The 26,711-nt window shown below is 37.0% G+C and overlaps 1 protein-coding gene across 1 annotated transcript in view; it reads right to left on the minus strand.

Annotated features, from left to right (window-relative positions):
- Nucleotides 1–26,711, minus strand: part of SPIDR (scaffold protein involved in DNA repair) — a 379,872-nt gene that overhangs the window by 6,450 nt on the left and 346,711 nt on the right. Inside the window, 4 exon segments of the mRNA XM_036232728.1 lie at nt 492–585; nt 17,443–17,595; nt 18,336–18,515; nt 18,518–18,542. Coding sequence (XP_036088621.1) covers nt 492–585; nt 17,443–17,595; nt 18,336–18,515; nt 18,518–18,542 — 452 coding nt within the window.

Consider the following 26,711-nt stretch of genomic DNA (forward strand, 5'->3'; position numbering starts at 1 on the left):
GACAAAATCAACTTGAGAGGCCAGAGAAATGACTCAGAGAACTGCATCTATACCCAGCCTAAGACCCCGTGCCCCTAGGGAGTGGGTGCAGTAACACTGGCAGGGAAGAGATGTCTGTTTATGTAGCTCTTCATTGGTCTCTGGAAAAATTTGAACTCCTGAAAAGAACAAGCTGTACAGTTACCAAGTTTATCTTATTTATTCATGTTTACCCTGAGTTTTTCTCTCTTCTCCTGACTAATAATAAATGAGCTGAAGACAAAACCTGGCTCTTTTCTCTTTTAACATAGGAGGAGCTGCAAGGAGCAGCCAAAAGAAAAAAAGACACTGTGTACCACGGCCTCTTCCCTGCAGTTCAGCAGACTTGGTTTCCCACTTGGAGCACATGCCTGGCTCCTGGCACAGGGGAAGCTGGCCTGAGGCAGTGGGGCAGTGGGGATCCTGGGACTGGGTTGCTGCTGGCCCTAGGGTCTTTCAGGCCAGTCACTTACTTGTCTTCTGGGCTCTGTTCCAATCTCTCATTGCCACACAGGTCACACGTAGGCCATGAGAAAGCAGTGCTTTCATCCACACCAATCACAGTGCCTAGGTTCAAGTGAAAGAAAAGCCAGAGTCTCAGAGGCAGTGTCTGCCCTCCTATGTCCTTCCTGCTCCTCAGGACATAGATGACGACATGAAATGCCTCAGATTTTTTTCCTCACTTATGAGTTTATATAAATGTTCCTAAGATTTTTATAATTTCCATTTATTATACAAAAATTACAAAAATAGAAAGTTTTAAAACTTGCCCACATTACTACCTAATCAAGTATTTTCATTTTCCCCTGCTCTTTTCTAGTTTTCTTCCAGATGCACATGTATCGAAATCATTACAAGCAAACCATCAGCGCGATATCTCATTCTACTTTTTAGGTTGCTGTATAGTTATCTTAAGAGTTGTTTCATCTATCTTACTGACATTCCATTTAGGTGACTGGACATTTAAGTCTCCAATGCTTTTAGTGGTGAGGCAATGGATGTCTTTCTACATGAGGTCTTTTCTGTATAGAGATTAGGAAAAGAGTATGGGTATTAGAGACATAGAAACATCCTTTAGAAGGTGTTTTCCCACACGGTCTTTCTGATTCACACTGTCGCCATCCATTCACAGAGTGCCAGTTTCACTGTGCTGCATGCTGACATCACTTTAAATATTTTCCTCCTTAATAGGCATAATGGAATTCCTTATCTTGGTTTCTACTTCTTGATAAGGGAAGAGAAATATTGGTTTGTTAATATCTCCTCTTATGTGATTTCTCTGGTTTCCTTATTTATTTTTTACTCCAACATTTGTTTACTCAATAGACAAATATGTATACAATGCTATTTATGTGTAGCACTAGAAACATAAAGATGAATCCTACAATTCCTATTCATGGACATTACTATCTGATTGGGGAAGCAGATAAACAAATAATGAGTAAAAAAATGAAATAGGGGAGGAAATATTTGCCAAACATATCTGATCAAGGACATATCTGTTATCCAAAATATACAAAAAAACTCTTAAAACTCAACAATAAGAACACAAACAACCTGATTAAGATATGGGCCAAAGACCTTAACAGACACCTCACCAAAGAAGATATACTGATGGCAAATAAGAATATGGAAAGGTGTCCAATCTCATATATCCTCAGGGAAATATATCATATATCCTCAGGGGAATACAAATTGAAACAATGATTAGATACCACTAAATACCTATTAGAATGGCCAAAATCCAGTCACTAACAACACTAAATGCTGGTGAGGATGTGAAGCAACAGAAACTCTTATTAAATACTAGTGGAAATGCAAAATGGTACAGCTACTTTGGAAGGTAGTTTGGTGGTTTCTTAGAAAACTAAACATAGTCTTATCATATGATCTAGCAGTCACACGCCTTGGTATTTACTCAAAATGAGCTGAAAACTTAGGTCCACACAAACACCTGTACACAGATGTTTACCCCAGCTTTATTTATAATTGGCAAAACTTGGAAGCAACAAAGATGTCCTTCAGGAGGTGAATGGATAAATAAACTGTGGTATATCCAGACAATGGAATATCATTCAGCACTAGATATGAGCTATCAAGCCATAAAAAGACATGGAGGAAACTTAAATGCATATTACATAGTTGAAGAAGCCAGTTTGAAAAAGGTATGATTCCCACTATATCACATTCTGGAAAAAGCAAAACTATACAAACAGTAAAAAGATCAGTGATTACCAGGTGTTCAGGAGAGAGAGAGATGAACAGGTGGAATACAGAGAATTTTTAGGTCAGTGAAACTATTCTGTATGACTATAATGATAGATATATGTCATGCATTTGTCTAAATCCAGAGAAAGTACAATATCAACAGTGAATCTTAATGTAAACCATGGACTTTGGGCAATTATGATGTGCCAGTGTAGGTTTATCTATTGTAACAAATGCACCACTCTGGTGGGTGATGCTGATAATGGGAGAGGCTATGCATGTGTGGGCACAGGGTGTGTATGGGAAATCTCTGTACCTTCTGCTCAATTTTGTTGCAAACTTAAAACTACTCTGAAAATATTCTATTAAAAAATTACCTTGAAATAAATGCTAAGTTAAGAAGTGGAAAATATCACCCAGAGGTGTAGAATTGAGGCCTTCTAGCTTAGATTGAGGGTCAGGGACCTGTGGTGAGGCTGCAGGTGAAGAAGGGAGTACAGGCAGTCCCTGTACCCTGTGATGGGGCTGGAGGCCAAGCAAGCACAAAGGAAAGGCTGGTGAAATGGCTGTGCAGTTGGTAGACTATGATTATGCAGGGTGCTGCTAGGGATTTTTGTATTGATCTCGGAAGGAATGAGAAGCCACGAGAAATTTTAAACAGGGGATTGAGATGGTCTAATTTTCTTGGAATGTGAAGCATTATAGAATCATCTAGATACACTCTCAAATCACAGATCAACCTTTTTGAAAAGTGGTATAATTAGGCATTTGAAAAAAGTAACACATGACCTAAATTTCCAGAAAAATAGAAGAGTCATCTCTCCCACTCTTGGCAGTGGGGAAGAATCTCATTACCCATTCAAACAAGCATTAGAAAAAAATTTCAGTAGAGCATAAAACAGAATCATAAGAACTAAGTAAGTATGATTTATTAAAATGCATTTGTGCAATGAATACTTGAATGACATATTAAAAATGAAAATAATAGATCTTGATTGTGAAAAGGCTGCCCAGTTAATTTCATTGTCCTTGCAAATCTAATCAAGATCAAGTCAAAGGGATGAAAAATAAAGTCAATAAAGGCTTTAAGTATAGCCAGAAAGGAGTGCTGGCTTATTCATAAGAGGCAGAGACATAAGTAGGCTAAGGGGGACAAATGAGTGGTTCCCATCCCATAGGCATGCATGCCCACCATCACAAAGGCTGGCTCACAGCACTACTTGGTAAGTGTCTGCTAAATGAATTAATAAAAAGAAGATTGCAACTAACCAAAGTTCCTTTTTGCCCTAGGATATCTTTGGGTGTTAATAGCATTTACATTTATATGGGATTAAGCAATTTCCATCCAACTAGGGTATGAGTCGAGGAAATGTATTTCATCTGGGATCCACATACCATTGAAAATCCCTTCTGGGAACCCTAAATGAATTCCAAAGGACGACTGGGAAGTGTACTATTAAACTGTTAGACTCTAGAACATTCACTTAAATGAGCATCAGAAGTTAAAAAAAAATATTTTTGTTAGAGTTTGATGAGTATGACGCCACTGCTTGCTGCAATTTGCTATTAAAAGCCTTTACTTGTCTTATATACAGAAATCTCTTATAATTAGGTTTGAGAATGGTATATCACATGTTTACTAAATCAGCTATTTAAAAAGTTTCTTTCCAAGGGTCCTATAATGAAGTGCTTCAGCCATTCCTTCCTTTCCAGCAGAGGCACAGAGCAGCTACATGCTCTGATCAGTCTGGGGGTTTCTGGCACTGTAAGCCTGATTTACAATTTTCTTCACTGACCTTTAACTGTCTGCCACACCCTCCTCCCCATCCTGTTGCTGACTGAAAGAAGATGGGGCTCAAAAATTTTTACATCTAGTTAGAGACTGAAACCTGGTTTGAAGACAGGACTTTGCCACCATTCTCCAAGGAGTGTGCTTGCTGCATCCATTCCCACAGTGGCAAGCAAGACCACCATCCACTAGCAGGCTATGTGTAAAGAAGTGAGCAATGCAAGGAAGACAAAATCAATGCTGCAAAACTTAATCTCAGAAAATAAACTGGAAAGGAGTCCCTGCACACTCTGGGAGCTGATGTCTGTGGAGTGAGAAGGCCTGGTGACTCAAGTGAAGTGAAATGGAGTGACCGCTATCCCTTCATGGAGGCTCCATTTCCCAGGAATGCTTAAAGCCTTCCACGAGGGCAAATGCACAGATATTGTTAGGTCTCAGTGAATGACTGACTCACAGTGTCGTACAATGAATTTGTTCAAGCCTGCTTGGGGAAAATGCTCCACGTTCTGCAAGGTCCAGACCACTATTGGAGACTCTGATGCTCAGCTGATTTAGCTGCTGCTGAGAGCTGCCAAATTCCCAGCACTGATTTCCCGCAGATGGTGAAAGCACCTGCTTGGTGCTATACTTGGGACAAGCCATCACTAGTCTTTCTGGGACAGGGACGGGCAAAGCAGGGCAAGGTGAGGGGCTAAGACGGGGTGTTTATTGTTGTCACTTCACAGAGTAGAGAGGACTCTAGCCTCACATTGAATTAATGGGGTCAGATTTGATGGAGAGAAGCCCACAAGTGGCTGGAGAGCAGGATAGGGAGCCTCTGTCTGTTTGTTCATCAGCGGGAACTGGTCACCACCCCAGCCTCTGTCATGGTGGTGCTGCATGTGTGACTGGGCCAAACTTTGCTATTTTGCAGTTTGACCTTTGTTTTCTCTTAATCTCTAGTTAAATGATTTTTATCAGAGCATCTCCTATGACTGTGATAGCAATCTGTTTACATACCCACCTGACCCACCCACGAGCTTATAGACAGCTTCAGACAGAGATCTATAGGGAACTCTACATTAAAATGGTAATATGTGAAGGAAAATAATATAGGTTAGAAACTGGATCTACACAAAGTAAAGAAAGAGAATTAGAGAAGGAATAAATGAAGGTAAAACAAAATCTTTTACATTTGTTATTCTAAATTGATCTAAAAGATAATAGTTTGTTTAAATAATAAGAACAAGTATTCAGTGATTATACCTTATGGGTAAGTGAAATGAATGACAGCAATGTTTTAAGGGATGGGAAAGAGGAATTGAGAACAAAACTATCCTTGAAACGGGATAGTTTTATTTGAAAATGGATTTGATTGGTTATGTGTGTATACTGAAAATTCTAGGACAACTATTAAAAAAAATTTAAAGATATATAATTGGTATGCTGAGCAAAAAGAGAAATTGAATAATATAAAATGCTCAATTAAAATAAGAAAAGACAGAGACTGAAAGTAAAAAACGAGCAATGAATAGAAAACAATTGTACATGATAGATATTAATCCAAAGTATATAAATATTTACTTTAAATGTAAATGATCTAAATAGATAAATTAAAAGAGATGATCAGAATGAATAAAAAAAGTCAAATCTATGTTGTCTGTTTGAAGAAATAAAGACTGAAAACTTCCCTAACCCGGTGAAGGAAATAGTTATACAGTCCAGGAAGTCCAGGGAGTCCCAAACAAGATGAACTCAAACAAGCCCACATTAAGACACATCATAATTAAAATGCCAAAGGTTAAAGACAAGAGAGAATCTTAAAAGTAGCAAGAGAAAGGCAGTTAGTTACTTACAAGGAAGCTACCATAAGATTGTCAGTTAATTTCTCAACAGAAACTTAGCAGGCCAGAAGGGATTGGCAAGAAATATTAAAAGTGATGAAAAGCAAGGACTTAAAACCAAAATTACTCTACCAAGCAAGGCTATCATTTAGAATCGAAGGCAAGATAAAGAGCTTCCCAGATAAGAAAAAGCTCTACGAGTTCATCACCACCAAACAAGTATAACAAGAAACCTTAACTCATTTCCTGTTTGTCCCAAGAATGCTTGCCAGTGGCACTTGCGGCTGCAGCATTTACCCTGAGCTAACTCGTGGATTACAATCCTAACCTTATCCCCAAAGTTTGCCACAAAGTATCTTGCTTTTATTATTATTTTCACATCACTCTAGTACATCGATAGTCTCTGAAAACAAATGACATCATTCTATGTATAGCATTTTGTTTTTTAGTGATGGTATCGCCATTTACAAAATATAGTAATTCTCAATTGCTGAAAATGTCAAATCCTAGAAAACGTGTGATGTTAACAACATCCTCAAACAGTTTTTAGCTGAAGATTCATTTGATGAATCCATTTTATATATACATTTATGTTACATTAAGACTAGAGACAAGTTCTGTTTAGAAATAATTCCAGGTTTTTATATTTTATTTTCACATGGAAAACCAGTCAGATTTTGCTTCAACCTCAAAGAGTGTGTTTATGTAAAATTAAATTAATGCTAGGGGTGAGCTGCGCTTTTTTTTTTTTCTAAACAGAAAATGAGTTAAGAAAAAGATGAAAAAAACTCCAAAAATATGAATAAGAAAATATTGCAAAGAAAAAAACTTACTGACAAAGGCCAACACATAACAAAAGCAGTGGATCAACTAACACTAAAGCTAGTACAAAGGTTAAAAGGCAAAAGTAGGAAGGTCACATGTAATTACAATGTAAATTAAGGAATACACATAAACACACACACACAACAAGTAAAAAATAACAACAAAAATATGAAATTAGAGGGGGTAAGTTAAAATGGTAGTGGTTTTAGAATGTATTTTGAAGTTAAGTGACAATCAACTTAAAATAGATAGCTATAAACATAGCTTGGTACATATGAAGTACGTGGTAACCATAAACCAAAAATCTACAAAGAATATATAAAAGAAACAAAAAGAAATCCAAACGCAATACTTCAAGAGTTATGTCATCAACATATATGAGAAGAGGGCAAGTGAATAAGAAATGGAGAACTACAAAAACAATCAGAAAACGATTAATAAAATGGCAATAACTACATATCAATAAATACTTTAAATAAAAATTACATGCTCCAATCAAAAGACAAATGGATAAAGATGTGGTTCATACACATAGTGGAATATTACTCGGCCATAAAAAAGAACAAAATTTACCATTTGGAACAACATGGATGGACTTAGAGGCTATTAAGCTAACTGAAATAAGTCAGAGAAAACCAAATACCATATGATTTCACTTATATGTGGAATTCAAAAAACAAAATAAACAAACATAACAGAAACAAACTCATGAACACGGAGTACAAACTTATGGTTGCCAGATGGGAGCTGGTGCTGGGTGAAAATGGTGAAGGCATTAAGAAGTATCAGTTGGCAGTTACAAAAACAGTCATGGGGGTGTACAGTATAGCTTAGGGAATATAGTCAATAATATTGAAATAACTATATGTGGCCTCAGGTGAGTGTAAGACTTATTGGGGGGATCACTTTGTAAGTTATATAAATGTCTAACCACTATGTTGGAAACCTGAAACTAATGTAATATTGAATGTCAACTGTAATCGAAAGAAAAACCCATTATTATATTTTATATATTCTACTTGGAGATTTCCATACCCCTCTATGAGGGACTGACAGATCCATAAGCAGAAAATCATTAGGACGTAGTTGAACTGAACAGCTCCATCATTCAACTGGATCTATTTGACATTTATAGAATACTTCATCCAACAACAGCAGAATGAACATTCTTATCAAAAGTTCACATGGAACATTCATCAAGAGAGACCACCACATACTGGGCTACAAAACACATCTTGGGAAATTTATAAGTATAAAAATAGTAGCAAATATGCTTTTAGACCATAATGTGATTAAACAGAAATCAATAACAGAAAAATAACTGGAAAAGCCCAAAACATTTGGACATTAAACAACATACTCCAAAAGAATACATGGATCAAGAGAAATTAAAAAAATATTTTGAACTACATGAAAACAACACATCAAATCTTGTGAGATGCAGCAAAAGCAGTGCTTAGAGAGAAACTGGTATTATTCAATGCATATATTAGACAGTATCTAAAATCAATAATCTATAAATTTTCATCTTAGGAAAAAAGAAAAAGAGAGGCAAATTAAAACCAAAGGAGAATATAATCAATAACAAAAATTAGAGCAGATATCAATGAAATTGAAAACAGGAAATCAATAAAGAAAATCAAGAAACCCAGAAGTTGGTTTTTCAAAAAGATCAATAAAAATTGACAAACTTCTAGCTAGGCATAGATGCAAAAGTCCTTAATAAAATATTAACAAATCTAATCTAACTATATAAAAATAATTATACTATGACTAATAGCATCGTTCAATATTAAAAAATCAATTTATGTAATCTATCATATCAATAGACTTAAGAGGAAAAATCATATGATCATATAGATATAGAAAAGCATTTGACAAAATTTAACATCCATTCATAATAAACACAGTAATCTAAGTATTGAGGGGAGCTTCCTCAACTTGGTAAAGAACATCTATAAAAATCTACAGTTGGAACAAACCAATAAAGAAGTCATGTGATTTAGGAAACAGTGAGCTGAACCTACATGATTGATACAGGGGAGTCCCAGGACAACAGTTGAGAGCAGAGCTAGTGAAGACTGGTTCAGAGGGACAGAAAACTCCAAAAGGGAAATTTTAAAGGAAAAGGATAAAGTCAATGATTTGTCACCATTCTTAAGGATCTGGAAAATAAATTATGGTACAGTGCAGGCATTGCAGGAAAATAAAGGTCATTATAAAACCCCATGAAAAAAATCATACAAGAAAGGAAATAGAAGTATGGTATACTATTTTTCTGTTGTCCATGTAAGAATGTCCAAACCTATAGAAAATTTTATGAAAGTTTGAGCCAAAGTGAGCACATGCCCAGAAGCAAGCTCTTAAGGCATTGAGAAAATGCTGGTGAATGGCCAATTTGCACTTCTTTTTATACATTTAGAATCAAATAAGAGTACATGAAATCTATTGGTGGTAGAGTAAGGAGGTGGGAGAAAGCATGACAGGGAAATCTCTGTGATTGGATAAAAAGAAAAATGGAGAAATACATAATTTTACATTGGTGGGTACAGGATAGTTACCATTCAACATTTATGGTAAATAGGGATGGTATACAGGCAATAAGATCGTGTCCTCCCTTGATGGTGGTTACATCTCCCAGGGGTCTGGAAAAGATGATTACTCTGGCATTTCAAAGGTGTGTTAACCTAAATATTCAAGAACAATAAACAGGAATGGCTTAAGGCAAAGATAAACCTTTTACTAAGGAAGTTATAGTCCTGGGGTGTAACCACCCACCATGATCTGCCTAGTTAGGAATATATTACCAGATCACCCTGTGTGGTTACTTTTTGTCACCGAGCTTGTCAGATTTGTTTAAAGTTTAAACAGAAGGCAAAAAGACATAATAGCAAAGACAATTTTGAAGACTGACAAAGTTGGGAGATTAATGATACTCAACTTCAAGACATGTAGTAGAGCTACCGTAATGAGAACAGTGTGGTACTGGTGAAAGAACAGAGAATTAAATCAGTGGAACAGACTGGAGAGCTTAGAAATAGACTCACATAAATATAGTCAACTGATCTTCGACAATGGAACAAAGACATTTCAATGGAGAAAGGATAGTTGTTGTTTTTTAACAGTGTTAGAATTGGACATACATGTGGGAAATAATGAGTTTTAAAAGAGATCTTATGCCTTTTACAACATTTAACTCAAAATGGATCATAGACTTAAATGTAAAATACAAAACTATAAAACTCCTAGAAGAAAATAGGAGAAAGTCTGGGTAACCTTGGGTTTGACAATGAGTTTTTTAAAAAAAGCAAAACTCATAATTCATGAAAGAAAAAAAATAATGTGAGACTTTATTAAAATTAAAACTTTTGATTTGCAATAGGTATTGGTAAGAGAATAAAAAGACAAGCCACAGATTAGGAGACAATATTTGCAAAAGATATATCAGATAAAGGACCAAAATATACAAAAGAACTCTTAAAATTCAACAGTAAGAAAATGAACCACCAGATTAAAAATGTGCCAAAGACCACAACAGACACTTCACCAAAGAAGAGATACAGATGAAAAATAAGCATGTGAAAATATGCTCAACATCATATGTAATTAGAGAATTCAAATTAAACAACAATGAAATACTACTATATACTGATTAGAATGCCAAAAATCTAAAATACCAGCAACATCAAATGCTGGTGAGGATGTGGAGCAATAGAAACTCTCACTCATTGTTGGCAGGAATGAAAAAAATAGAATAGCTACCTTGGAAGGTTAGTCTTGCAATTTTTTACAAAGCTAAACAGTTTTACCATATGGTCCTGCAATTGTACTCATTACTATTTACCTAAATGAGTTGAAAACATGTTTACAAAAACACCCACGCCAATGTTCAGGAGGTGAATGGATAAATAAATTGTGGTACATCCAGACAATGAAATATTATTCAACACTAAAAAGAAATGCACTATAAGCCAAGAAAAGACACAAAAGAACCAATCTTAAATGCATATTGCTAATGAAAGAAGCCAAAATGAAAAGGCTATATTCTGTGATTCCAACTATATGACATTCTGGAAAAGGCAAAACTATGGAGACAGTAAAAAGATCAGTAGTTGCCAGAGGTTTAGGGGAGATAGGGTAGGGAGGAAAGCATGATAAATGGTTCAGAGGAGATTTTTAAGACACAAAAACTATTCTGTATGATACCATAATTGTTACATCAGTCAATAGTATACATCTGTCAAAACCAACAGAACTGTCCAACATAAAGAGTGAACCCTGGCTTCACTGGGTGTGGGAGCTCTAGCCTTGGCCATTCTAGCTCACTCCCTGGTATAAGTATTGCTGCCCCAGCTTTTTGTTTGTTTCCAATTTCATGAAACATCTTTTTCCATTTCTTTTCTTTGAGTCTACATGTCTTTTGATATGAAGTAAGTCTCTTGTAGGCAGTATATGTAAGGGTCTGGTTTTGTTATCCATTCAGGCACCCTATCTTTTTTATGATTTCTTTTTCAGATTCATTGAAATATAATACACAATTAGTTGCTTGTATTTCCATTCCACAAATCAATGAGTTTTTTCAATTACAGTTGGCATATATTAATATACCAGTTTCAGTTGTACAGTCTAATGATCAGAGGTCCATATAACTCACAAAGCTATCACCCCGCTAAATCTAGTACCCTCTTCCACCTTACATATTTATTACATTATTAACCATCTTACCCATGCTACATTCAACATCTCCGTGTCTATTTCGTAACTATCCATTTGTACTTCTTAATCCCTTTGTCCTTGTTCACCATTCCTCCAAAACCCCTCCCATATAGTAGCCCTCAAAATATTTTCTTATCTATGAGTTTATTTCCACTTTTGTTGTTGTTTATTTTGTTCTTTAGATTCTACATGTATATAAAATCATGTGATATTTATCCATTTCATTCAGTGCAATACCCTCTAGGTCCATCCAAGCAATATCTTTTTCCATCCCCTTCTTTTTTAGTCTCTGTGTGTCTTTTAATCTGAAGTGAGTCTCTTATAGGGGTCTTGTTTTCTTATTCTTTCAGCCACTCTATCTTTTGATTGAAGCACTTAATTCTTTTCCATTTGAGGTACTTTGATAGGAATGTAGTCATTATGATTCTTTATTCCTGTTTTTGATACACGTATGTTCTTAAAGAAGTCTCTCCAACATTTCCCATAATACTAGCTCGGTGTTGATAAATTCCTTTAGCTTATTTTTGTCTGGGAAGCTTTTTATCTATCCTTCTACTCTAAATGATAGCTTTGCTGGATAAAGAATTCTTGGTTGTAGATGATCCTGGATTTTCATCATGTTGAAAATTTTTTGCCAAGCCTTTCGGTCCTGCAGTTTCTTTTGAGAAATCAGCTGCCAGTCGTATGGGTGCTCCCTTGTAGATAACTGCTTTTCTCTTCCTGCTTTTAAGATTCTCTCTTTGTATTTAACCTTTGGCATTTTAATTATGGTGTGTCTTGGTGTGGCCTCTTTGGGTGCCTCTTTCTTGGGACTTTCTGAACTTTCTGGGATTGTATGTCTATTTCCTTCACCAGATGAGGGAAATTTTCCATCATTATTTCCTCAAACAGCTCTCCAACGTTTTGTTTTCCTTCAGGTACCCCTATGACATGGATATTTCTACAGTTAACAGTGTGCCATAGACTCCTTAAATTATTATTATAGTCTTAACTTCTTTTTTCTTGCTGTTCTGATTGAGTGTCCTTGGCTTTCCCATACTCTATACTGGTGGTTCAATTCTCTTCTTTTTACACTCTGTTTATTCCATCTAATATACTCTTGATCTGAGATGATGTTCTCTTCATTTCTGACTGGTTCTCTTTTAATTTCCATTTCCATTTTTATGCTTTTTGTCTCTTTGTGAAAGCAAACACTGAGTTCATCTACACTTCTCCTAAGGTCATTGAGCATCTTTATAACCAGTGTTTTGACCTCTGCCTCTGTTAGATTGCTTGATTCTATTAGTTTTGGATCTCTGTTCTGTTCTCTCATATGGTTTCTGCTTCTTTGTCTTCCCATTTTTTCATGTCTGTTTCTATGTACTAAGCAAAGCTCTTAAATCTCCTGGTCTGATTAGTGCGTTTCTGTGTGGTAGGTGTCCAGTAACACAGTCCTGAGAGGGGTTCAGCTGCAGGCCAAATTTAGTCCAAGCCTGTGACCCTCCAGGGCCACCTGTTAAGATTCAGCAAGGAACCCGACAGATGCTGTGCTTATAGTTTTGCCTCAATAAACCCAGAAATTGAGGTCAGCTGCCTAGTGTGAGTCTTGGCGCTGTTCAGCAAGGAGCATCTGACTCTCTGAGAACACACCTGGATGTGGTTGGATGGGGCTGCAAATAGAGGGAGGTGGAGTTTCAGTTTGATGACATCTCAGCTATAGTGGTGCTGTGTTCACACACTGGGAATGGCAAGGGCTCCACAGAGGAATAATGGATACTGCCTGCACTTCTGCCCAGGAGAGAGCTTTACCTCCAGCCCTCACTCCGACAACTCAGTGTCCTTTTGTAAGTCCTTGGTGGCTCCTGAGCAGCCCACCCAGCGCTGGTACTCAGAGCAAGCAGGTCTGTCACTGGGAAAGTCAGCTCATGGACATGGCCCCTATAAGAGGCATCTGCAGATGCTGCAGCCTCTGTCCCACTCAGCTGCTGGGGACTGAGCAGCCTAACATTCTCACCCCATCCTACCTTCTCCTGTTGCAGGGTGATTTCTTATTTCTCTCCTTAGCTGTATGGCTTGTTCTTCTAGATCCCAGGCAATTTTTCCTTGCTGTTTGCTCCTTGTTTCTGTCACAACTTTGATTTGTTTGCCAGAGGGATAAACAGAGCCTCTATCATCTACGCCATTATTTTCCTCCTAACTTTTCATCTTAATACCAGTGAAATATATAAGCCACCTCAAGTCTGTTTGGTCTACTGTTTAGAAACACCATTGTTTTTCTCTACTCATAACACCTTGGGAAATTCTAGCTAAAGGAAAAATACAGTCAATTTCCTGAATTCTTAGCTTTAAGTTGAGAAGAGAGTAGAATGAGAAATGGACAGATGGGAAAGGTCATTTATAACCGATATGCTCTTTTTACTGTGTAATGGAAGGAAGTGCACGCACACTGATGAAGCCCTGGAATAAAAGCACAGACCCAGATAGCAATGCTTTGCTGTCTGCAATGTGACCAGGGTAGACAGCAACATAGGGAGTTCTAGCTGCTCCAGTCCTTAAGTGTAGCAGAAGATATGTGGACACCATACCAGTACCCAGGTAGTTGTTTTTCTATTAAGGTCGATGACAACAGGCCCTGTTCCCCGGCTATGCTTCACTTTAGGGAAGTGAAATATTTAGTAAAGTCCACAAAGATTGGAGTAATGTATCATTTTCAGTACATAGTCTTATGTACAGGATCCTATGTGGCTCTTCTTCCAATGCTTAGATTCTTAAGGGTCTGAAGCCCTTATCCCTGGGCCATCTATGTTTGTCCTACGCTACCAGGAATAGAGCTTTGTGATAGATTGAATTGCCTATTGTTTATTTAAAAAATATGTAGTCCTCATCTCCTACATGAAGGTTCTGTTTGGAGTGAAGTGGGGCTTAAGGATCCCTGAGCACCATCAGCGTTCCCAGCAGCTGCCACCACATCCTAATGCCCAATACATGGTCTACTGCATGAAGACATGTGAGGCTATATCTATCCATCTAGAATAAAGCTCCTTCAGTATTCCAACAGCTAAGCCCTGTTGTGACAGGCACACCCTCATGAGAGAATAAAGGGAATGATGTGTGAAATGCAAACAGTGGGTTTCAGTAGCACCGTCTAAGTGCAAGCCAGCAGGTTCTCTAAATGGTGTTACTACCTGATGACCAAGTTGCTTAAGGCCAGGTGCCGGGGTTCAGCTGCACCATCTGGAGAGTGAGAGAATAGAGGAGGATGAGGAGATTTTGTGTGTGACAGGTTGTGAAGTTAGAAAGCCAAGGGCTTCTTTGTCCCCACAACTTAGAGTACTTGGCAGCTGGAGAAATCTTGGTGTCCTTTCATGGGCAGTGCTGCCAAAATGGCCAAATTCTTGATTGCGAATTCCCCTTTATGAGACTCCCTGAAGATTCGCAATTGACACTCTCTCTCAAGAGACGTTACAATGCACAATGGATTTTTCACACCTTGAGCTATATTTTCCTGAAATTGCCCTGTGGTCATTTTTTTATACTCAGAGTTCCTAAATCTCTCCATTCTTATAGTTTTGTCTCTTTGGATGCAGTTACTTTCTATAGATACCTTTCCCCAAGCATGGAGGAATTACATATTCTTCCTAGTTTTACTTTTATACTTCCTTCTATTTATGATGATAGTCAATGTGAAAACTATATAGAAACAACAAAACTATACCCCAAAGAATAGAAAATATATGTCCAATCAAAACTTTACATGAATATTCATAGCAGCATTATTCATAATATAAAAAAATGGACATCAACTGATGAATGGATAAACAAAATATAGTATGTCAATATGATGGAATATTAAGCCATAAAAAGGAATGGAGTACTGATAAATACTACAATGTGAATGAATCTTGAAAATGTTCTGCTAAGTGTAAGTAGCCAGAAACAAAGAACATATATTATATGATCCAATTCATATGAAATGTCCAGAATAGGCAAATCCAAAGAGACAGAAAACAGATTTAATGGTTGCCAGGGATTAGGCAGAGAGGGGAGTGACTGTTAATAGACACAGAGATTTCTTTTGAGGGGGATGAAAATATTATGGAACTAGTTAGTGGGGATAGTTGCACAACTGCATGAATACACCAGAAAGCATTAGACTGTATACTTTAAGATGGTAAATTTTATGGTACATGAATTCTATCTCAATTAAGCTGTTATTAAAAAATAGAATGCCACTTAGTTTTCAAAGCCATTCAGATGTCAAAAGACAGAAGATGAAACAGGAGTTTGCACAACATTTTGAATGGACTAAATGTCACCTAATTGTTTACTTTAAAATGGTTAATCTTATGTTTTGTAAGTCCCACCTATAAATTATTATTTTTTTAAAAAAATATGAAGTTCTTCAGAAATTAGAAAAATCAGGTCTTCTTTCCTTAAAAGTATCTACACATTATCCTCTTTGGCATCTCCGTGGCAATCACTGGCTATAGTTAAGAATGGGTTAGGCGCAAAACCCTTCTTTGAAAGCCATCCCCTCAGGTACATATTTTCTCAAAAAACAGTGGTGATCCTCATAATCTTATGATAAAAGGTTCCTGTATAGCCTAAGCAGTGTGGGGTATGACTTTTAGATGTGGGGCAGAGAACACCCTCATCCTTCTCTCTCCTCTGAGCCCTTGGCCAATCCTGGGCTCCAAGAGAGGTGAGGGGGATGGGAAGAGAACAAGTGTCAACCAGCAAGCTCTTGAAGACCACACGCAGTGCGTCAGCTCTGGGGTGCCCGTCTGCACCGTGTCCTCTTTCCTCACAGTTCATCTTCCCAGGGGCACCACACAGCTAGGCTTAGAGGAGTCACTGCACATAGTCCCTTCATTCTCCATAGACTCTTGATCTGCGCAATTCATCTTCCTGCCAAAAACTATTATTCCCTACTTTGCACCATAGTCTATCAACGGTGCTGACAGAATTGCTTCATTTTTAAGACAAAAACCTGATCACATAGTCTCCTTAGTATGGCTGGGGAAAGCATAACAAGAGAGAACCAGCTCTGTACCATAATGGCCCTTCCTCTCCTCCAGAATATGATGAAGCTTGTAAAACAGCTCTTGGCACTGCTAGGATTTTTTGTATGCCCTCCCATTTGCCCAGAAGACCTTTACCAACTCTGCCTGAAAAATCCCAAGGGTCGCAAGGCCACCCACATACTGCCATCACTACATCTAGCCCTCCAGCCCTCTGCTGGCCACCTCTATCTGTGGCAGTGGAAACATTGAGATGTCTATCCTCACTAGTTTGTGAGTGCTTTAAACTCCAAAAGCCTCATGTGCATTATCTCATTTAATCTTCAACAATGTTTTAAGGTTGATTTTGTTATCCTTGTTTTACAGATGAAAAAATGGAGGACCCAGATGAACGGTGACTTGTTAAAGTCTGCTTTCTTCATGACCATTAGGCTATACTGCTCTCACTTCTCCTCATCAAATCACAACCTTAGTTACCTTTTGGGACTAACATTAAAAAGAGATGCACGGGAGAGAAAATGGCCTCAACACAATGGACAGCTTGATCTCACAAGCTGACAAGGGGAATGTGATTAAGCTACAATGAGATCATAGTTTTTCCTGTTCATAAAAATCATAAAAAGTTTCAGAAATCGAGTGGTGGGCAAGAATGGAGGAAACAGGCCCTCATAGACATTACTTTTGGAATTGTAAATTTAAATTTTTTCTACACTCTGAAAATTTATTTAGTAATATCTTTTAATGTTAAGGATAAAAAACCAATAGTGCAGCTACTTTGAAAAACACTGGCATTTTAGCAAAAAGGTTAATTTAAACACAGGGTACCATACGACCTAGCGACTCCATTCCTGGATACATACCCCAAATTTGAAAACAGATGTTCAAACAAAAAAATGTCCACAAATATTCCTAGCAGCATTGTTTGGCCAAAAAAATGAAAAGAATACAATATCCATCAATTGATGAATAAATAAACAAATTGTGGTACAGCCATAGAAGGAAATATTCAGACATAAAAAGAAATAGAATGCTGACACATGCTATATGAAGACTGACTACCCACCTTAAATGCTGCAAATGGAGTTGACCTGAGTGATATAACCCAGTTCATCAAGTTTCACAGGATCAGGCAGCTCACAGAAGTGAGCATTAGAGGCCACATCCGAAAGGGACTTTGGAAGCAAGAGGACAGTTCATTCAACACAAACAACCTGACCTGCCAACAGAGACACTTCATATCATTAAAGTATTGAAGAGAAAACTAGTTCTCCTGCCCATAAACACAGTGTACTTTGCCAGCCTCCTATGAGTCATGTGGGCCAAGGGGCACAGCTGTGGGGTCCATCGTTGTGTCCAGAGACACACCCACTGAGCAGAAAGGAAGCCCCAAAGCTGCCAGCATGCTAAGCTGAAAAAGCACACAAATACTAGATTCAAATTCAATTCAGAAAGTTGAATTTTGTGGTATGCAAATTATACCTCAGTAAAAATATATATACACACATATATATATGCATTACATACATACATACACATACATACATACATACATACATACATACAGTTGAGAGGGTCCTAGTTTGATTCCTGGAAAAAAAGAGCTGTTTTATATGTTTATATGTTTACAATTTGTATCTTTTTCTTTTTAAAGTGATGTTTCAGGCAATGGCTTTAGGTGGCTTCTGTATCTGTAAAGTGTGCCACCAAGAGACAGTCCATGAGTAACCAATGGTACCTTTCACAAGGCATGTCAGCAGTGCAAAGAATTCTGGTTCTAGGTGGCATGACAGGGGTCAGTGAAAGCCTGAGGCTGATACCATAGGCCTAGTTCCACTCCACATGCCATGCTCGCAGTGGGTTTAGTGAAAAGGGCAGCAGTTCCAGAGAAAGAGAGAGGAACCTACAAGCCATAAAGCCATTCTGTGGCATCTATCAGTTGTCAAGAAGAAAGCATACTCTGGTCTTGGAGAACATCTCTGAAGAAGAAGCTGTCAAGGGCAACCTGGGTGAGCACTTCCAGGACTTCCTGGCCCAGCACACAGGAAGTCACACAGATTGGAATGGTTGTGGGGAGATCAGAATTATTTTCATTCTGCATTTGCTGGGTGACATCAGTCACTGTCAGCCAAATCTCCTTTGCTCCAGAAGAAGCAAACTGTTTAACTACAAGACATAGTCAAGACTATTAACTTAATAGCTATTCTTATATCCAAAATTATTTTTTTAAAGCAATAATCTTAGATGACGATCATTAACATTATTAGGTATTATTTCAACAGGTATTTTAAAACATACAATAGACTTTATATGTCTTGGTCACTAGCTCCTATTGACATGGCTGTGCCCTGTGAGCCCCAACCTTGTACCTGTTTAAAGGCCTCCTTTGCTAGGATATATTCCACAATTGTATCTGCTGACATGCCCTTCCTTGGTACTACTCTATTTGTCTTCTGACCTACTCAGGGAAAATTCATTGTCTTTGCTTCCCGATCCCATGTTTGTATGCTATAATGCTAGTTACCACTTTGTTTTATATTTAGTACATATACATTCTTCTCTCCTGCTAGATGTAAGTTTCCTAAGGGTTAGCAATTGTTATAAACTGAATGTTTATAATCTTCCTTCTTTTCTCCACCCAAATTCATGTGTTGAAGTCCTAACCTCTGATGTAATAGTAATGGGAGTTGGGTCATTTGGGAGGTAATTACATCATAGGAGTAGAGCTCTCATGATGGGATTGGTGCCCTTATAAGAAAAGACATGAGAGAACTTGCTTCCTCTCTTTGCTCTCCATGTTGTGAAAATAGTAGGAGATGTCCTTTTGTGAACCAAGAGGAGGACCTTCACCAAGAAGCTGACCAAAATGCAAGCCAGATTTCTCACTGTTAATAAATATGGAAATAAGAAACCTTAGAGTCAATTCTAAAATCTAGAGTTGGAGGTATTGGTATAAATAATGGAGAGATAGATTAGATAGATAGATATGGATAGACGATAGATAGATATAGATGATAGACAGATGATAGATAGATAGATAATAGTTAGATAGATGATGATGAGAGAGAGAGAGAGAAAGAGAGAAAGAGAAATACAGATGGATTTCTGTGTATGTGTACATGAGAATATCTACATACACTTCCTTGCTCTGTACATTGAGAGGGCCTGGAAGCAATGATAAACCAGTAGCAATGAGTTCACCTTGTACTCAGATTTTGGCTTATAAATGCCATTCTATATTAAAACTAACTAGGGCTCCTGAAAAGATAGCTGATTTTAGAGCAAAGAAAGCATCAGATGAGTAAAACATCTTATTGTGTCAGAAAGTAAGGAAATACTTGAAGAAGGACAGGAACATATCCAAAGGACACAGGAGCCATCTTGAATCTGAGAAAACTGAGCATCAAAATAAACAACAGAAACAGATTATAACCCCCTGAATACAAATATACACTGGTCCATACTGATATAAATAAGTGAATACATAAATCAGGGAAATAAAAAGACTAATTATAACCAAATACTAACTATTTAATGCAGAAGAAATGCTAGAATTAGACAATTACCATTTGGCCACTATCAGAGTGATAATTTAGGCAAGAATCATTTTCATGTTAAAATGAGTGGGTAAAAGTTTGATAAGAAATAGGATATTTATATAGTCTCAATGTATCTTCTCACAAAATATCTATTAGACAGTTATTAATTAATAATTATGAAATACATGTTAGATCTCTTTAGAGTGGAGAAACCTTGAAAATACCACATTAATCAACTGATAAACTACCACAGTACTTGGATAAATCAACTGTACGTCTCTTGAAATGAACACAGTATTTTTATGTGGTGTGCCTGTAAAAAATGCATAACCTGAATCTATTCATGAGATAGTATCAGGCAAATCTAAATGGAGGAACATTCAATAAGGTAAGGCCACTGTTCCTCAAAACTGTCAAGGTCATAAAATATAAGCAAAAATGAAGAAATGTTCCATTTGAAGGCAATCAAAGAGACATGACAACTAAGTATAATACATAATCCTGTACTGAACCATGGAATTATTAACAATTTTTGGAAAAAAGAAAGACAAAATCACATTTTTAAAAATGGTAGATATCTCAGGAAGGGCAGATTTATTTATACAAGATTATCTGAAGTCAAGAGTTCCTCTGACAGTCTTCAAAGATTTTAGATATTCTTTGTAAATACTCTGGATTTGGCTTATTGTCTCTTTTTCAATCTCTTGATGAAACCAAATAGTCTAATTTCCTTTGAAATTAACAAACTAGCTTTACCACTGGGTTATGAATAAAGTCGGTGATAATAGTATCCTCTGTAAAAAGACACAGATAATCAATTAATTCAAAGCAATACTTATCAATCTTATTGCTACAATTTTATTAAAAATAGATCTTTTCTACACAAAAATACCCAATTAATTTTTGACAAATTTATGAAAGCAATTCAATGGAGGAAAAATACCTTATCAACAAATAGCACTGGAATGAGTGGACATCCATTGGCAAAAAATGGAGTTTGACCTAAACCACACACATTATACCTAAAAAAACCCAACAACAACAACAACTCAAAATCCATCATGGACTTAATGTAAAATTATAAATCTTCTATAAAATCAAACAAAAGATAAACTTTGGGACCTAGGACAAGGCAAAGAGACTTGACTTGTCTTAGACTTGACCACAAAAGTGGGATCCAAAAAAGAAAAAGTTGATAAACTTGATCACATAAAAATTTAAAACTTTTGCTCTGCAAAAACTCTTGTGGAAAGTATAAGGAGCCAAATTACAAACCCTGAGATATATTTACAAATTGTGTATCTGACAAAGACTTTGTATCTAGAATGTATGAAGTACTTTAAAAACTCAACAGTAAGCAAACAAATAAACAAAACAATTAGAAAATGAGCAAAAGACATATACAGACATTTCGCCAAAGAGGATGGCAAATAAATATCTGAGGAAATGTTGAACTTTATTCATTCTTTGGATGAATCTATGGAGAATTATGTTAATTGAAAATAAACACTCTCGAAAGGAACTGTTATAGGTTGAATTGTGACCCTCCAAAGAGATCTATTGAAGTCCTAACTCCAGTACCTCAGAATGTGACCTTATTTGGAAATAGGGTCTTTACAAATTTAACCAAGTTAGGATACCATTACAGTGGCTCTTAATCTAATATGACTCTTGTCCTTATAAAAAGAGGAAATTTGGATGAGGGAAGACCATGTGATCAGACACAGGGTGCAGATGGTTGTGAGGCTGGAATGATGCATCTACAAGCCAAGGGAGGCCAAGAATCGCCGCTAGCAAACACCAGAAGCTGGAAGAGGAAAGAAAGGAATCCACCCCCTAGAGCTGTCAGAGGGAGCATGGTCCTGCTGAGACCTTGAGAAAGGCATTTCTGTTGTTTTAATAAATCTCATTTTTGTACTTTGCATAGCAAGCCTAGGAAACTAATACCAATATAAACTGCATGTTTATATTTATGCAACCGTCATAAAATAACACAATTATAATGATAAGAACAGGTTAGTGGTTGCTAGGGGTTGGGAATGGTTGTGGCTATAAGGGAAACATGAGGGAGTCTGTGGTACAGTTGAGTATATTGGTTGTGGTGGAGGTTATGCAAGGCTACACATGTGACAAAATTGTATAAAGGTGCACATGCATGTACACACATATGTGCATGTAACTATGACTGGTGAGATCCGAATCAGCTCCGTGAATTGTGCCAATATCAGTTTCTTGATTTTGGTATTGTACTGTGGTTATTGTGGGTGTGGTATGTGGCACGGAGGAGGGTGTGTAGAAACTTCTAATATATTTCTTTACAAGAAACTGTGAACCTAGAATTACTGTGAATCTAAAAATTTTGAAAATCAAAATAAAAGTTAAGTACGAAAAATATCTTTCACTTTCATGACTCAGTTATTAGTATAATGGAAATATAACTGAATCTTTTTTGATAACTCAGGTTCTTTTAGTGACTCATGGTGCTATTCTAAAAGTCAATTGTCAGTATAGAATGTGTAGGCTTAACCATAGAGTGCACTGACCAAGCACTTAGCTTATTTCAATTCCCCCCTGAGAAAGTTGGATTTTGGTGATTCTTTCCCATGAAAGCAGAATACAGGAGATATAAAGAATTTTAGTGAATCAAGGAATGCATTTCCTTCAACAAGGTTTGGTCCACTAGAGTAGACATTACCAAATGTCTAGGAGATCATTAACAAAATAATAGGAAGCATGGAAACCTTGAGATCCTAACAAGATTAGATCATCAGTGATAAAAATGTATCATTATGCTGGTGAGACGGTAAATGGGGCAGTCACTTTGGAAAAGTTTGGCAATGATTCAGTAATCCCTTTCAAGAAAACTGAAAACACGTTCATGCAAAAATTGTATATGAATATTTACAGCAGTATTGCTCATGATAGCCAGAAAGTGGAAACAACCTAACGTCTATCAACTGATAAATGGATAAATTTGGTATAATGGAGTATGAGGCAGCCATGAAAAGGAATGAAGTAACGACACATGCCACAACATGGATGAACCTTGAAAACATTATGCTTAGTGAAAGCGGCCAGATAGAAAAGGTCACAGGATGTACACTTCCATTTGTATAAAGTATTCAGTGTATGCAAATCCATAGAGACAGAAAGCAGATTGGTGTTTGTCAGAGGCTAACAGGTATGGAGTTTCTTTATGGTGTCATAAAAATGCCCTGGGATTAGATGATGATGATGGTTCCACAACTTTGTAAATATAATAACCAGTGAATCGTATACTTTTAAAAGGGTAAATTTTATGGTACATAAATTACATCTCAATAAAACTATTATTTTAAAAGTATAATTAACTTAAGATAGCAGTCTCCAGCAAGGAAACTTCTAACCCTGCCCTGAAATATTTCCAGTGTTACACCCTTCCTCAGCTCTGCTTGATGATTTTGCTACAAACATTGTCTTTCTTCCATTTCCTAGCAGCTCTCACCCAAGCAAATCTCAAAGCTGCCAAGAAACAAAAGCCTGGGGACTTCTGCAATCAAATAGTAATGCTATCATCTTTACTGGAAAGCTTACACAGGACCCATAAGCAGAATGAGGGCTGGGAAAAAAGGAGGAAAGAGAGGCCAACGGAGTTAGACAATCCTCAATCTCCTTTTGGTATGCCTGTTCTTCTTTTTCCTAAATCAAGACAAGCAGGATATAGAGCACTAGTTCCATGTTCCTCTCATGTGTGTGCCCTGGTACATCCTGGGTGAGCCATACATGCTGCTGCTTGAATCACCTCTGCTGACTCATGGGAGTAGGTCTATGGTCCTGGACAGGCTGGTCCTGCACCAGAGCTCTTCAGAGACAGAGACTGTTTGTGTGCTGATGTTCAATGTTTATGGAAGCTAAGAAGAACATGGTTTAGAACACCAAGAAAAATATATCACTGTCACCTGAGTCTACATAAACATCTGCATAAAGATGTGGACAGCTTTCAGAACAGGCTGTCCTCATTGATGGCTGAATTTTGAGAGGTGATTTCACGTTTAAAACTTCTATTGTGATGGTGCAAGGTACTGTAAAACAATACATATTGTAAAACAGCTTTTCAATAATACTTCTAGGATGATTATATTCACCACTTGCTGGGTCCACACCTCGGCACCCATGTGGAGATTTTCCTTCCCCAAGGTCATGTAGCCAGGAAAGGCATCAAATCAGTCTCTGATCCCAGAGACCATTTTATACTAAGAAAATCCACAAACACCTTATAGATATGAGAAATTACTAAACATTTCTTAAGGCTAGTTCACTGAACTTCAGGAAAAAACTTTTCAAATCGTACATAGTTGGAGAAACTAAAAGAAGGAAATAAACACATATCTGAAATAAAGCCTTTGGCACTATTTGAATCACTGTTTAAATTTATATAATTATCTAAGATAAATTTATAACTCTGGAATGCCTCATATTTTACAGGATGTCCTTCCTAATCTCAACTATTTCATCAAAACTTGGGACATAATAATATTAACTTACACGACTTTGTATAAAACAAGTTCTTTGCACATTTCTGTTCTGCCTCAGCAGGAAATTATACACACAGTTGCATGAGAAATAAGGAACTCCTGCTACATATTGCTGTCTGGAACTTTGCAAACAGTTCCTGGTCTTTTCTCGTGTCCCACGTGGTACTTATTATTTCAAAAGTGTCACATGATCTACTCACTCACCAGAGTATAGGCAGCAACACTCATATTTCCACACAAAATCTGTCAGCCCATATTTCTTGATAGATACAAATATTTTTTACCAAACATCATTACAAATGTGCTCTGATACTTGAAAAAATTTTGCCTCTTTATAACCTATTCTATTATCTTGAATTCACGTATCAAGTAGCTTCTCTTCATATACTCTTTCAAAGATGGAATATATTAATTTTGTCAAAATAATTTACATTGGCATGTCAAATAATGAGGAAGAAAACACAAAAAAAGTCCCTTTACCAAGTGACTGGGCTCCAACCTAATTAATAAATCAACTGCACCACTGCATGGATGGCTTTACAGAGAAAACTATGGTGATGGAAAGACAGTAGCACAGGGCCTTTTCCACCCTGGGCAAGAAGCAAGGTTAGTACTTAGTTCTGAGCATATATCTCTTTGGAGCAGCAGCCTGCAGTGGGTGGGGTTCTCATGTCTTCCCCCAATCCCCACCCCACCCCAGTCACAGAGAGTAACAGAAGGGAAAGGATAATGGTTTATTTCTTAATAAACAATTAGGCACTCCACCTGTACCCCTCAACACCATCCCTTATACAATCAAGCTAGACTATGCTTCAGGATTGCCATATTAGAAGCAGAATTTGCTTTAGAGTCAATTAAAAGTGTGTTTAGAGGAAGATACGTACTGTTGACAAGCTTTATTTCCTCATCTGTTAAATGGATAAAATATTTGCTCTGAGAAGTTATTTTGAGGATCACACACAGTGTCTATACACCCAGCATGGCTTATGGCATATGATAAATGGTAGCTCCACCATTCAACTTCTTTTGCATTTTCCTTTTTCCCTTGGTGCCCCAGTTAATCTCATTTACAGGTTCAATATTTCCTTTAAGGAAAATATATTCAGATGAAAAAAGTATCTATGTTTACAAAGCTAAAAATAAAAGCCCACTGTCCTAACTCTAAAAGAGAAAGGAATATCCTCAAACCTAAAGAGGCCTGAAGTTTATTTAGATTAGTCCTTTCATTTTCAGACAAATTAGGGTCCCGATCGACTGGTATTGGTAGGACAGCCAGGAGTATAATTCAGGTCTCCTGATTTCAAGTTAAGACTCTTTCTACTATATGCAGAATGTCCACTGGGGTGTTCTCAAATTAGAGAACACCACAGCAGCAAAATAAAAGGATACAGGCAGTGCAGATATACAAAGAATTCTGTAAAAAGTAATGTCAAGAGAAAAATACATCAGACCACAAAAACAACACATACACAATATTAACAACCAAGGAAAGTTGATGTTCAAGTATTGATTATCAGAAGAAAGGATACCATCTTGAAGAATTCTTTATTTAAACTTCACTTTTATTGTTGTATGCTTTCCTGTACAACTATCAAAAGAGATTGAAAAATAAAACTACTGTTAAAGGACAATAAAAAGATTTAATTCTGAATTAAAATACTAATGGTATGAAACACTGGAATTAAAAAAAAACCCAATAGAGAAAACATAAAATGCACTTCTAAACTGATTAAGGGCTTGAATTAATAATATGGGGCTCTTTAGGAGGAGCTTCCTTTTGCTTCTTTGTGTGTCCTTGGTTTCAAATTTATTACATTATCTTTTAGTGACATTTTATTCTTCTTGTAAAAACTTGGGTAAAGCCATCAGGAACAATTTTATTTTTCAAAATCGTAAAGGGATTCTTAAGAATGTCCCTCTTAAAAGAGGGTTTTCAACCACGACAATGAGCAAAGAGATTCTGGACCTCAAACCCTAAGGAAAGTATATGACTCTGAAAGGGTGGCCTTTTTGAAGAGGGAAAACCAAAGGAAGGAAATTACTACTGAAGTTTCTTACCCAAGGAGAGCTCTTACCACTATATATTTTCCTGTTAAAAGGGCATCTGAAATGATTCCTCAATGATAACCCGAACCCAGCCCAGCTAACTTGTGTTGAATAATTCTTCTACTGAACTTTTATACACTTTGGGTCACACTCAGCAGGAGGGAAGGCAAGGGTCTCCACAAGAGACTGAACACCTTGATGCCCACTAGAGCTTGACCCCGGCCAATTGTGTCACC

The sequence above is a fragment of the Rousettus aegyptiacus genome, unplaced genomic scaffold (genome assembly GCF_014176215.1).
Source record: "Rousettus aegyptiacus isolate mRouAeg1 unplaced genomic scaffold, mRouAeg1.p scaffold_m13_p_15, whole genome shotgun sequence".
Lineage (NCBI taxonomy): Eukaryota > Metazoa > Chordata > Mammalia > Chiroptera > Pteropodidae > Rousettus > Rousettus aegyptiacus.